Source organism: Miniopterus natalensis, chromosome 16, assembly GCF_054644295.1.
Source record: "Miniopterus natalensis isolate mMinNat1 chromosome 16, mMinNat1.hap1, whole genome shotgun sequence".
Taxonomy (NCBI): domain Eukaryota; kingdom Metazoa; phylum Chordata; class Mammalia; order Chiroptera; family Miniopteridae; genus Miniopterus; species Miniopterus natalensis.
This window is the reverse complement of record NC_142096.1, coordinates 19,455,359-19,470,676: the sequence shown is the minus strand read 5'-3', so window position 1 is coordinate 19,470,676 and position 15,318 is coordinate 19,455,359. Positions and strand designations below refer to the sequence as shown.

Sequence of the window (15,318 nt, the reverse complement as noted above, 5' to 3'; positions counted from 1 at the left end):
TTACTACAGACCTTATGAGGAGATAAGCCTGGATTACCTAGTGGACCCAATCTATTCACATGAGTCCTTGAAAGCAGAAAACGTTTCCTGGCTGTTGTCACAGAAATGTGATGACAAAGAAGGGTCAGAAAGATACGTTGCTGGCTTTGAAGATGGGAACAGAGGGCCACAGGCTAAGGAATGAAAATGGCCTCTAGAAGCTGAAAAGGTCAGGAAATGCTTCTCCCAGAGTCTCCTGCAAGGAATGCATTCCTGTGAGTACCTGACTCTAGCCCAGTGAGACTAATTTAACCTATAGAATTAGAAGATTATAAATCTCTGCTGTTACTAGCCACCAGGTTTGTGTAATTTGTTATAGCAGCAACAGAAAACTAACCAGGATGAATGGTGTCTGGGAAGAAGAACAAGCTTTTCTATCATTCCTAGGTGCCTGCCCCACTCAGGAAAGACCTGACTTCAGCAGAATGCGAACCTTCCTGCTGGTCATTCTTTAGACACAGTCGGCCTGACAGAAATGACATTCCTATATTTCCACTCTTGTTTTGTGCTGGAGTAGAATACACTCTGGTTTTGACACTTAGAACAAGCGTTTAGTATTTGTAGTGGGCCCCCTAGAAAAATGTGTTGAGTGAATAAATGAATGTGATCAAGGCAGGCTCTGGGAAGGGTTGTGACTCCTCTGTTTAAAATGCTGTTTACCACATCTCTAGAACTGCTGACCTTTATGTTTGTTTCAAGTTCATGGTGTTCATAGTTCCATAAAATACAAGGTTGAACTGTATTTCTGATACAGTAATATAGCAAAATCAGTAAGTAAAAAGGATGTACAATATCTTAATAGGAGAAATAATCATCACATGATTAAAGCATTTCAAAATCAGAATACAGATACTCTTTAGTATATATTACAGATACATTTTCAAAATATTTGATCAGGAGATTCCTTAATGGCTCTTGATCAATGCAGCATCAAGAAACTTTACTACAGTTTTATCAAATTTATCAAAATGGGGTTTCATTCATTTTTTTCTGCCAGCTAATGTTACATTAACTCTGAGCATGTAACAAATTGGTTTGTCTGGATATTTAAAAGTTACCAACATAAACCAGCCCTACAACTAAAAACTCAAACATATTTATCTCAAGACCTACTCCTAGTCCAAATTCGTCTATACTAAGACTGGAGGACAGCATAAGAATAAAACCAAAATGTATCTGTATAAATGATAAAAACAATTTGGTATTTTTATACGTAAGTTTTCTTTATTAATATGGCACATTATCTCTCCTATGTGTTACTGCATGAAGAGGAGCAGTATTATTTCAGTTGCTGGAGAATCACAGTGTTAAGAATACCTGCTTCTTGTAGTGTCAGGCTTTCATCTGTTAGCTCTTTGTTTGGAAATGAAGTCACAAGAATAAAGTCCAGAGTTGCAAATTCAGGGCGGGACTGTACAATGAAGTCCCGAATATCCAGGATCCTGAGAAATAAGATAAAAATAATTTGTGATACAGAAGTTTTATTGCTATGTAAGCTTTTGGCTAAAATTAGATAATAATTAAAATTATACAACTCTAATCCTTATTTAAATGTGTTGTAGCTTTCTTTAACTTACATTATTTCAATGGATGGATTTATCTTAGCCTTAAGATAGAATGTGAGGATTAACTTTAGAGTGTATCTAGTATCTACTTTTATTGTAAAACAGAGACAATCTTCAGATGAGTTATGCATGAAATAAATGCCAACCATGTTATTACAATGAAAGTGCAGGCCCCACTTTTTAGCAGCACACGGCCCAGAAAAAGGTACCTCAAATTCGCCTGTGTCAAAGTGAGTCTGAAACTATAAAAGTGAAGTCATAAGAATAATTTTTAAAAAATTTTAAAATTGATTTCAGAGAGAAGAGGGGAGAGGGAGAGAGAGATGGCAACATCGATGATGAGAGAGTCATTCATTGGCTGCTTCCTGCACTGGGGATTGAGCCCGCAACCCAGGCATGGTCCAGGAATCGAACCATGATCTCCTGGATCACAGGTCGATGCTCAACCACTCAGCCACACTGGCTGGGCAATAATTTTTTAAAATTACATTCACATAGGGCTTCTGGTAAAGATGGTGGCGTCAGTAAATGCCGTACTTGCATTATACTACAACTACAAAAAAACTACAACTAAGCTACAGAAAAACCATCATTCAGAACCGTCTGAAATTTGGCTGAACAGGAGTCCTACAACTGAGAATATAAAGAAGAAGCCACATCAAGACTGGCAGGAGGGATGGAGACGAAGAACGGGCTGGTCTCACATGGATAAAAACTGGGAGGGAAAGTACATTGTAAAATAAACAAAAAATAGAAATTATGGGGGGAAAAACTGGGAGGGATATCTCGGCTGCGGAGGTCCCCCCTGAGGAGCGAGGAGTCCCAGCCCCACACCAGGGCCCCCAGCCCAGGGTTCCAGTGCCAGGAAAAGAAGTCCTCATAATTTCTGGCTATAAAAACCAGTGGGGACTGTGGATGAGTGAGACAGAGGGCTTCAGGAATCCCAGGTAGTTCCTCTTTTTTATTTATTTATTTTTTTTTATTGATTTGCAAGAGAAAGAGAGAAACATCAATTTGTGTTCTACTTATTTATGTATTCATTGGTGGATTCTTGGATGTGCCCTGGCGGAGGACTCAACTCACAACCTTAGTGTATGGGGACGAGGTTCTAGCCACCTGACCTACCCGGCCAGGGCCCCAGGCAGTTGCTCTTAAAGGGCCCACACATGGGCTCACTTGGACTCATTTCCTCTGAGCTCCAGCACTGGGGCAGCAGCTGAAAAGGTACCAGGGACATACAGGGAAGAACTGAATTGTCTGACATGGGGTGGGGTGGTGACAGGGGATAGAGCTGGAGGGGTAGTTTTCCCCCAGACAGAAGTGCTGGCAGAGGCCATTGTTCCTTTTCTGAGCCTTCCCCACACAGAGCTGGCAGGGCGACAGGTAGACATCATGTCTGAGTCTCCACCAACCTGGCTACCACTATTAGTTCTGCCCTGGTGATTTCCTGAGATCCGCCTCACCCAATCTGCAGGCCCACCCAAGCCGTTTCCAGTGGCTTTTCCATACAAACAGCCTGGCTTGGCTCATGCTTCAGACATTCCTAAAATCTCTCAAATAAAGGATCTTCTTTAAGAAGAAGAAGAAGAAAAAAAAGATAAAAAATATGAACAATAAAATGGTAATACATACATATCCATCAACAACTGAACCTAAAAAACATGAACAAGCAGAACAGGAACAGATGCACAGATGCAGCAAACATTTTGACAGTTGCCAGATGGAAGGAGAGATGGCTACAAAAGGTGGAGGGATTAAGAAGTACAAATTAGTAGTTACAAGATAGTCATGGAGATGTAAAGTACAGCATAAGGAATATAGTCAATAATATTCTAATAACTATGTATGGTGTCAGCTGGGTACGAGATTTATCAGGATGATCACTTATTAAGTTATATAATGTCTAATCAGTGAGTTGTACACCTAAAACTAATATAATATTGTACATTAATTGTAACTGAGGAATAAAAAATGATTTAAGGTAAAAAATTCTTTTCACATATACATAGCAACTCAACTAAGATGATAAATGTGTACCTCAGAGGGAAACAATAAACAAAAATAGTATCTTATTAGCACAAATGTCCACGTACGTGTGAATATTACAATGGCATTTAAAATGGTTTATTTGAAGTACCTAACAATAGCACAAACTTTACACAAATTTATATTATGAAGAGTTTGCTATATAAGTTAATCCTGATCAGTATTACCATAAATTTTTGAGTAAAGTCCAAATAAGGTTTGACTATTAAATTAATACTGATTCCACTTCACATGGTTTTAGTAACACTGCAAAACTGCAGCTTTTAACAATTTTGTTTTTTTGAGTAATATCTGGATTTGCATTAGTATTTGAAGTTTACGAAGGATTTTAATTATCCAGTATTTCATCTTCTTACATATAGCTATTACCCTTTTAAAGTTTTTTTTCTTTTGTCAAAAACTTACTACAAATCTAAAGAATTTCATGTTCTTCATTGCTCGCGTTACACAGTTTTGCATAGATAAGTAACCGTGTGTGTGTGAGAGCAAACTAGAAGCTTACCTGTGTGTACTATTGAATCTTTGTATCAAACGACTCCCATCTGCCAGCCTGATCTGAATTTTTGTTGTTGGCACTGAATCATCAATCGGAACAACTGCATTAAGTATTGACTTATCCTCCTCTTCTGGGGAGGAAGGTGTACTGACAATCTCAGGTGTAAGGCTGTGAAAGAACAATGAATGAATTAGAACACGAATCCAAGCACATAAGACATCTGACAAACTGCAGACAGTCGAATAACCACTTAAACCTGCCCCTGACTCTCGAGCTATCCCCTACTCGGGCTTCTGGACTAGCAAGAACATGGCTCCCTTTGGTCTCCTATACTTCTTACAACCTCTTTCATGATATTACAGTTATTTTGGATACTATGATTTTGATTTAGTTTATCCAATCTCTTTCAAAAGCCTATCTGTATTCTTTCCTTCCTTTTCTCTTTGAAATTTCATGAAACTGTTTAGCACACACCAGCCTCTAGTCAGAAATCTGAGCACTTTTGAGTTAACATCAAAGAATGACTAACAGCACAGACAGATGTGCTTTCAAATCTCATCTACGTTCATTGGATAAATTAATCTCTTTGAATCCCAGTTCCATCATTTATAAAATGGGGGAATGTTAGGTTATGAAGGAATGTTATACAGGCATACCTCAAAGATATTCAGGTTTGGTTCCAGACCACCAAAATAAAGAGAGAATCACAATAAAGCAAGTCATAATCTTTTGGCTGGTGAAGGGTCTTACCTTTAGTTTGTAAAAAAAAAAATGCAACATCTATGAAACACAATAAACTAAAGTGCAATAAAACAAGGTGTGCCTGTACCAGTGAGTACTAGAACAGTGTATCAACAGGTGCCAGCTATTTTTGCACATATCGTAAATTATTAATTTAACATTAAATATTTTAAAAAGTTATGTTAACTTAGTATTTAGCCTTCAAAGTCTCACCGATTTGGCTCTTGAAACTTTCTTCTATCATTCAACTGATCAAACAATACTGACATTATAATATATTGTTTGTATGTTTGAAGTATTACATTAAGAAGAAATTAAAAAAAAAAAATAGGGAAGTTAATTGATATAACAAGGTTTCTAGGCAAACCAGAGGAAAGGATGTAGGTTGTAAGCACAGTAATTCCCTCAGACAGAAGGAGAAACATCTTCAGACTTAAAAGGGGGAGGTAAGGATGAATTTAATAAGCTTAGAGGTTAAGGGCAACATATTAAGAAAGTTAACTCTTATCAGGCTCTATTTTCTCAGTGAAGCTGGAGGCAAAGACATGTGCTGAGATGGGAGGGGGAGGACGGGAGGCTTAGGGAAAGCAGGGAGTGTATGGGAATGTTCTTGGACAATGGGAGAGGTGCAGCTTGTCTACCCAGCACAGATGTGCAGACGTCCCCAGCAGCACTGAACAGCATAAGGGCAGGCAAATCCCATGGCTGTACAGTAAGGCAAGGGGGCTGCAGAACCGCTGGCATAAGAAAAGGAAGGAAAGAAGGGGCTGTTAGATTTTAGAGAAAACAGCCCTCAAGGTCCAGGGACCAAGATGAAGTCAAATCTCAGCTATAGTGGCTGGAATGAATGAGAGTAGCAAAGAGAATCTTTTGAATTGAACAGTCTGACAAATAGGCAATGACTGTTCATGAGTAGAGAGAGAGAGATTTGCGTCGCATCATGATTTTACCTTCATATACACCAGCTCTAAAGCCTGCACTGAATGTCTGTTTGTTAGCCCTGCCTATCAAAAATGATTCTGTGATTTTCTAGGCCTTCTGCTTGCCCTGATCTACTCTAGCTACTAAGCTTATTTTTATTAATAATACGTTTTGTTCTACCATTGCAAAGTTGCAGTTACATTTATGATTTGTGCTCCTGATTTATTACCTGAAGGTACTGGTTAATGTTTTTTATTATGTTTAGGTTTAAGCCATAATTATTTGTATGTCACAATAAAAGATTAGGTTAGTTTCTATCTATGTAATGCTCTGTTTGCAATTAGACTGCCAGCTAGGGAGGACAATGGAATTATTTCCCTTTTTTTTTTTTTTGCTTCTTTTTAATTATTTCTCTGTTCAGTAAATAGCTGTCTGGAACTCTTGGGAAATTAGTCATTTTAAAAAGTTACTTTCTAAACTGTGAGAACTTTTATATTTCAATACATTTCTTTTATATTTATTGATTTTTTTAAAATGATTTTAGAGAACATGGGAGCAAGACAGAGGAGGGAAAGTGGGAGGGAGGGAAGAAAGAGAGGCATTTATTTATTGTTCCACTTATTTAGGCATTCATTGGTTGCTTCTTGTATGTGCCCTGACTGGGGCTCGAAACCGCAACCTTGGCAAATCAGGACAACGCTCTAACCAACTGAGCTACCTGTCCAGGGCCTAAATATATTTCTTAATGTAAAATCTTCTAAAATGTTCTATGCAATCCTTCACTTCCCTAGAATATATATATTCAACTATTCAATATTTGGATTCATGTGCATTACACAGCTCAAAATGCTAAATTTCCTACACATCAGAAGCTGAAAATTCTAGACTACATTTCTCAGACTCCCCTGCAGGTAGGATTTTATATGATTCCACTATCAACTGAGCAAACAAATGGTGAAAGTAAGCACTGGAAGTGGAAGCTACGTAGCTCTTCTTGTTACAAACGAGTTGGAGGCATGCTTGGCTCATGGCTCACACTTGGCTTCCTGGCATTATTCAGCGTGGCCCATGGCCATGCAGACCCCTACACCCAATGGACTAATGGACTGCAACTAGCCTGATGCTGAACTGCACCCAACTTCAACATGGATGGAATCTCTGGACACTGGCTCTGATTTTAGCTCTACTGAAACCCCACCTACACTTCTATGACTAGGTTAAGGGAAATGGGACTTTGGAAACCCAGGGGTGTAATTTCATGGAAATACTGCTTTTTACCACATCTCATCCTCCTGTGGGGGGCCTCTGGAAATGCTTATTCCAGTGGTACCCCAAGAACTCCACTTCCACTAGCAAGGAGGGGGAGATGAGGTGTGTTTTTCTCCAATAACGAGCAGAAAGGACATAGAAATGGACACTTGAGTTATGAAAGACAAGGGTAAAGAGCTGATACTGAATTCTTTCCTATTTTGAGGAGAGGGGAACAGAGAACCAGTGTGTACAAGGCAAATGAAAAGAACCTGGAAGGGAAGAAATCATGTGAAAAGGAACAAAACATGCACAAAAGGGTACATGGGACACGTGGCGAATGTTGCAATTCCACAGGACATCTGTAGTGATGATGTGTGGACAAATAGGGGGTAACTTTTACCAACTTATTTGACAAGATTTATGAAGTCTTTCAAGCCATGCTATTATAAAGGGGCCCACCCATACATTTGCCAAGCACAGTTTAGAAACCACTGTGCATGGTATAAGTCCTAGGGGTTCTTTGGAAATATCTCGGAGACGATTCCTCCTTCTCCTGCAACCAGAGGAGCTCAGGTTTTCTATGTGCTTTGTATATTGGGCTTCTATAACTTAAGAGTTTGGCTGTTTAAAATGTATTGAAAACAACTAACTTAAGCACAATGCTCTTGCTGTAAGAGCTTAGTGGCAGACAGGCATGCTTAAAGCTAGGATCTAAGGTATCTACTGTTTTATCTAATTGAAAACCCTTTCCAATATCCCCTTTCAATTCACGTAATCAGAAAGAGGCAAGAGGGCCTAGTGGTAAAAGCACAGACTCTGGAGCCAGAGTGCCTAGTTTGAATATGCAGATTAATTCCCGGCTCAATCAATCTGGGCAAATACTGCATCTGCAAATGGAGGAGCCACGGGATCTACAGAAAGAGCTGCTGTGAAGATTAAGTGAGTTAAGGTATGCAAAGTGCTTAGAAGGCCAGGAATGTGGTAACTGCTACCTAAGTGTTAGCTACTAATATTATCACCAGATTTGCATGTCTAATTCCATTGGCAAGGTCTTAGCTTTTCCTTTCTAGGTTGTTTTGATTTTGTTACACTCAGAGGAAATTCATGTTGAACAAAGACAAGTATTTTTCTCATTTTAGAGCTCTACCTTCCCAGTTTCTGTCCTTCTCCACTAAAAGCCTTGAACCTCAGTCTGGGCTTGATGTACTCCTGGTCCTGATGGTCCTCCATATCCAAGTCCACTTGGCCGCCACGAACCAGTCGCTGAAGCTCCGGGGGAATTTCTCTTTTAAAAAGGGGAAAAAGGTTTTAGTTAACTTTTGAAAAAAATGAATCTATACTAATGAGATTAATATAATCAAGTTGTGAGCTACACTGGAAAGCCACAGTTTTTGCATAAACTATAATATAAAATTTCTGTGATGACTGCTATTTCTTTATCTACAGATATTTCTGGAGATAATTCTTTCTTAAAGTTGTATCACATTATTTCTCAGTGATTCTCAACATAAGGATTTTTTTGTTGTCATAGTGATCTTGGAGTGCTTCTGAAAAATTGTACGACTGCAATTCTTACCTAAATTAACACTAGAAAATTCCTATGAGGACAGAACAGTTAATGTAGATATTTCTTTCCAAACTCCTGGAGGAAGTTTTTCAAAATGAAAGGGGTGTTTTGATTGTTGTGTGGCTCCTGAGTGCTGTGGCTCAGTCAGGGTGGGGGATGAACGATGCTCTGGCCAGGGGGAGTCATCTCTCACAATGAAGACTTGTCTTGGGCTCCACAGAACCACTGAATGCCTTGCCAGAGAGTCACATGATGTCGAACGACACTGTTTATAATGTCTCAGTCTAAAATCCAAGGGTCAGGCTCTGTCTTACATATAAGCAAAAATTCAAAAACTGGGTTTTTTTGGCACTGTATTAATATGCTTTGAAATTTCCATCTTCCATATAAACTGAGGGAAGACTGCACCTTTGTCTTGTTTGGAACTTTACCAATCCCTGATCACATTGCCACTTATTGTAATTAAGTTGCCAACTTCACATTCCTCATTGTTCAGTTTTTGTGTCTGTCACATTTATATGAGAAGTGCTAGATTGCACACAGGTGCAAACTATCTGGCTGCTTTGTTATATCCTCTGGTGTGGCCACAGAAATTGAAATATGTATAATATTATGATAAATTCCTTTATTCTCTCAATATTTTTAAGATAAAATTTACATTAATTTTTTGGAAATAATATGCATAGATAGGTTATATTATTTATGAGTTTTTCTTTGAAGATAGTGAAGATGGTGTTACAAAGTATTTGTTATAAAAGGGGGACAACGATTACATAGTTGACAATCACTATCTGACATCAATCATAGTTTTCAAGGAGTCTTTTCTAAAACTGTTCTTGATCATAATTTGTTTGAGGATATGGTATGGTTCAAATTTAAAAATAATTTAGTATATCATGATTATGTGATATACGAAGTTCATAGATTATTTTTCATTTAACAAATTAGTTTTGATCTATATTATAGCACATTCATTAATATGTTCTTTTCTACTATCTTGAAATAAGCATCAATTTCAACAGTACTGTTGATCTTCACTTAGCAGATGAACACTTTTCCTACTCAGTCACTCCCCACTCTTCCCAGTGACTGCAGCGTTCCAAGCCCAAAGCATAGACTTAAACTATTATATCCTTGTATTTACCACTCACCATATACATACTGCGTCTCCCAGGATAGCCTCCCTCCCACCTTTCTCAATGACTTCAGTAAACCCCTTACAGCATTTCTTGCCTTTTCTTGGTATTCTGACATTATCTTTGATTAATTCAAATTCAAAATTCATGCTAATTAGTGTTGCAAAATACCTTTTCTCCAGAGTTCCTTCACTACCTCAACTCCAATGAATTTTATCTCCACTCCACTTCAGCCACTCTCCTTGGACATATTTCATCACTTGCAGAAGCCCCACCTTCAATTCCTGGGTGGAGCATAACCTCCTACTCCAGTCCCTTCACTGCTACTTAAATCTCCCAGTTCATCACCAACATCTCAGTAAAATATCGTATCCTTCGGCAAGAAGGGCTAGAGAGTTATGTTCTTTAAACGGGTCAGAGTACTGCATATCGGTTTACTTTCATAAATTATAACTTCAAACTAACCTTTTGAAATCTTCTGCCAGCAGTAATGCCACTTTAAAAGATTTCTAATATAAGTTGCTGAATTTCAGGCATACATGCAATGAGAGTCACCCTGTCAACAGTAAGCAGGAGAGGGCTTAGTGGATGGGCAACTACATGCTAATCAATTCACTGATTTATTACATTGAGATGTTTTTTCTTAAGAATTCGGACCATAGCTTTATCAGATTTTTAAAGGGACCAATGTCTTACTGCCTTCCCACCCCCACAGGTGAAAACCAGTAACTTACAGACAATATGTCTTTTATATACTTAAAAATATCCTTCCCCCAGGAACCATTTCCATAATATGACTCTTAAAAACCAGTAGTGCCTTACTGAACAGCATTCTACTAAAAAAAAAAAGTCCCAACCTAAGTAACAAATAGAACACAGATAATGCAGCTTACTCTCTTTCAAACAGACTCCAAAAACTGAGCATTCACTGAAGTCCCACCCTAAGTAACAAATAGAACACAAGTAATACAGCTTACCCTCTTTTAACAGACTCCAGAAACTGAGCATTTGCTGGGTCATTGTAAGGTCTCAACTCTCCGTCATCTAAACTGAAACCATTGCTCCACAATTTAAGCAAAATCTGAACCTTTTGAGCACAGAAAAATAAAAATAAATACAAAAATCCATCTGCATCAAACAATTTTAAATTTTAAATGTGATATTTCACAACATATGAAATCATTTACTTAATTCAAAATATGGAGTTATTTGTACTATTCTTATTCACAGTTAAAATAAAGACATAAGTGAAACCATGTGTGTTTGCTAAGCAGATCTGTATAGCATAACAAATGGACAATGGCTGAAATACCAAGGGTCCCACAGGTCCCACACCTGGGCCCTGTCCTCAAAGTACAATTATGCTAGTTCATTGAGAAAATGAAAGCAATGAAAGCATCCAGTTGTCACACTACATCCACCCTTCTTCTGTGCCCATATTTTCTGCTACAGAACTTAAATATCCATTCCAAGGGGCAAGACAGAATTTCCAGTGACTCTCCAAGGCTAAAGCACACATGTATAAAATGAAGTTATAGCCCCAAAGTTTCAAAAGGTAACAGAAATAATGATTTTAGGTGTTGTTATATTTACAACTCAGTTCATTCTATATCATGGCAGTATACCATTTAAAATAATCGTTATCATATATATGTAAGCTCATTTTACAGTGAATTATACATTCAACAGTTATGTATCTCTAAGAGCAAGACACATTTGGGATACAAAATATAAAATTTGAGACTGAAAACTTATACATTAGGCCTTTTAATCCCTGTTTTCTCAAATTAAGAAAACAAACAGATGATATTTATATTGCCAATTTTTAATTTTAAAACAAACAGTAGTAACTAGAAGCAAGTATCTATAATTTTTCACTTTGCTTACTGTACCTACATCTTGCAGCTGATTTTCTCCATAGATGTATTCAGACTGCTTACAAATGGAATTACCCAATCGGTATCCTCCACCTGTAAATGACTAAGATACACAGCAAGTGAGCTAAAAATTCACTAAGGCTTATGAAGCAAAATATTACAATAATGTGTATTAAGTACATTAAAACTAGATTAACTGTAATTAGTCAAACTGGTTTGTATTTTCCAGGAAAATGTTATATTAACATTAAAGTCTTATGTTATTACAGAGAAGTGTATTCAAGTAAGAAATTATGGCTCAATTGGTTGGAGTGTCGTCCCGTACACCAAAAGGTCTCAAGTCCATTTTTAGCCAGGGCACAAACCCAGGTTGTGGGTTTGATCCCAGGTTGGGGCTCATATGGGAGGTAACTGATCAATGTCCCTCTCTCTTTCTTTCTCTTCCCTTCCCCTCCCTCTAAAACCAATTTAAAAAGAAAACTATAGAGGAGATCAAATATATAAGTAGCATAGTTTTGAAATTGAGCATTTACCTTAGATTTGTCATCACCTGAAGCTCTTGTGGCTTCATGCAGAGGGACAGCCCCATGCTCCTTTGCCTCTTTGAAAAGTTCATTCACAATTTTCCCACTTGAAGGTCGAACTAGATGCAATCCACCATATTCATGCTCACTTGAATAGAACCTTTAAACATTACAGTTCATGAATAAAAACTTAGAATACTGACATAAATTACTTTAAAAAAGCTACACCATCTTAGAAAATAACTTTAGTGTAAAAATAATAATTTGGCCCGGCCGGGCGTGGATCAGCGGTTGAGGGTCGACCTAGGATCCAGGTGATCGGGGTTCGATTCCCAGTCAGGGCACATGCCCGGGTTGTGGGCTGCAGCCGATCAATGACTCTCAAATCATTGATGTTTCTATCTCCCTCTCTCCCTCTCCTTTCCTCTCTCTGAAATCAATAAAGATATATTTAAAAAAAATAATAATAATTTGTATGCCTTCTGTAGAAATATTAAATTTTTAAAACAGGATTAAGGAATTAAGTAGTGAACAGCTCATATAGTTTCTTGTGGAGTTTGCAGAGATTCTAGTAGCAAGCTCAGCATGTGGCATGAAAACTGGTTCGTTTTTTCCTCCCTTACCCTCTGCAATCACTTATCAAATACACTCTTGGAGTGTGTGGAAGTGGGGGGGAGGTTAACACTCAGAAGCTAAGTCTCTTCCCTGAGGAATCCACACTCTATAGTGACCTAGTTAGTGCAGAGACCTCTACATTCAGAGAGTATGAACACCTAAATCTAGACTGCAGAGCTCACATAGCGGGTTTACTACTCAGTTTTCTGGACTGAAAAATTATAATCCTCTGTGTTAAAGGTAAAATAATTTAGACCACAAACAAGTTTTTCAGTGTAGTAACTATGTAGAAACTGATTTCTACTCACTCCAATGTTCATAATGGTCTTTAGGAACATAAAAATTGTCTTTACATTAGCATCTTATTTTATCTTTTAAGATTTCTTTTCAATCAAGAATAAAAGAAAATGTAACCAATAAAATATCAATGTGGAGACTTCCAGTATAAGATGGCAATCAGAGCTCATGTTTTTAACTACCCATTCCTTCCAAACCAGTTTCAAATTTGCATTGAACTGACTCACAAAACAAAAGAAAGTGGGCAAATTATATCAGCACCGGAGACAAACAATGGAGGTTACCCTCAACACTTTCTCCAAAATAGTATGTGCAAAACTGAACAGAAAGAGGGAAGGGCAGGCCAGCTCTCAATTCACGGTAAGTGAAGGAAGAATCCACCTGGAGAACACGTGGACACCAGTAAGCGGAACCCACTCATATAAGCTAACAAAAGGCTGGCTCACTCACAGCAGCTGAGGGTGGGTGCGAAGTGGAGGTAGGGTTGCCCCCATCCTGCTAGAGCTCTGGGGAGCACACCGAGGCCCAGGTTACCCAGAGCGGGAGCCAACGGAAGCCTTCCTGCCGAGCTTCTACCGAGGGTCCACATGCTGCCATAACTGGCTCTTTTTTCTTCTCTCCCTTTTAAATTTTATTTTAAATTACAGTTTATATTCAATACTATTCTGTATTAGTTCAGGTATACAGCATAGTGGTTAGACAATCATATACTTTACAAAGTGATCCCCTAATATTTCAAGTACCCACCTGGCACCATACATAAGACAAGTGTTAGTATTAGGAGCTTTGTGAGCCTCTTTGGATTAAAAAACCACAAAAAACGATTGACAAAATTGTGCATAAATGTTGTTTTGAGGGAAGAGGAGCTGTAGTTTTCATCAGAACCTCAATGAGTCCTATGACTCAACAAAGAACCTCTGTGCCACAGGAAATTACTATTTAGTATATAATTCTATGTTGTTTACCAAAATATTAGGTATTTAAGATTATGTTTCCATAAGTTTTTTCTAGCTTTCTGAATACTACAGTTTTGGAAATAGTACCTAAAAATATTTATTTTAAGAAATTATAAATTTTTAAAAAATTTCCAGGGCCACTGAAAATAATTTGGGATTAGTGAACTAAAAAGGGATACGATTTTTAAAAACAAGCAAAAAGCTTACCTTTGAGGTGGTGTTCGTGGGCTTTTAAAGACTGAAGCTTTTGGTCTATCAGATTTGGAAGATTTGCATTTCACTTCATCTTTGTACAATTCTTCCAAGGCCAGCTATAAAATAACAGATTTATTATACAGTATTAACACTAGAAAGAAACTCTTCTACACTAGAAATTATGAGTAGAACAGTAAGTTGGAATTGCACAGTAAAAGCTGCTGCTTCAGAAGATGACTCCCTTTCATAATAAAACCAATGCATCTCTTATTTCAATGTTAGAATAAATAAAAGTTAAAATAATTATTTAATTATTTTCAAAGAACTATTCAACAGTTTCAAAAACAGTATTTGGTAGAAGATCATTTTCAAAGTTGAACCTAAATTCTACAATCCCTTTAAAAACAGTTGAAGGTATTCACAACTTGCTTTCATCAGATGTAAAAAATTATTTAACTGAGCTGCTCACGTTTTCAAAATCCAAACACAGAACAATTTCAAAATTATTCTTTTTAAAAGTCTATCAGACATAAAAGCTTCATAAAGTTTAGGAGAATGAGATGGTAAGAAATGAAAGACAATCAATTACACACATGGTTTCTTTAACTTTTAAAAGCAATACTACTGAATTATGCATTATAGATAAATGGCTAGCTCTCTTCAAAATGAAATAAACAAAACAAAGTTCTTGACATTGGAATTCTAAAAAATTAACCAAATATTTCAGTATTAAGTTATTTTGTTCCCACTTTTGATATCTTTGGACAACAACTCAAAAACTTTCCTTAATGCCCCTTGCGGCTATTCAATTATAATTGGCATAGACATAATCTTTGGAGGAAAAAAACCCCCAAAACCAAAAAAACACATCCCCAAACCCCAGATAAGGTGCTCCTTCTAGAAACACAAGAAGCCTCCAGGGCTTCTTTCCTCAGAAGGAAAAGAAGAACAGGGAATTGGGCGAAGTTAATTCTCTGAAGATTCTACTAGTCAACTTTTAAAAAATATACACAAGAAAACAAAAATGAAAGGCTTTATTTTCCTTTCCCAAATATTTACCCTCACCCTAGCCCCATACACATCAACTTTCAT

General features: G+C 37.5%; 1 protein-coding gene across 1 annotated transcript; it reads right to left on the bottom strand.

Annotated features, from left to right (window-relative positions):
• Window positions 1-383: 383 nt before the first annotated feature.
• Window positions 384-15,318, bottom strand: UBXN2B (UBX domain protein 2B). The gene is made up of 8 exons (XM_087825601.1): window positions 15,292-15,318; window positions 14,239-14,342; window positions 12,173-12,323; window positions 11,659-11,742; window positions 10,740-10,849; window positions 8,207-8,344; window positions 4,153-4,314; window positions 384-1,481 (listed from the first exon to the last, which is right to left on the bottom strand). The coding sequence occupies exons 1-8, from the start codon at window positions 15,316-15,318 to the stop codon at window positions 1,319-1,321; spliced, it is 939 nt and encodes a 312-aa protein (XP_087681727.1). The 3' UTR covers window positions 384-1,318.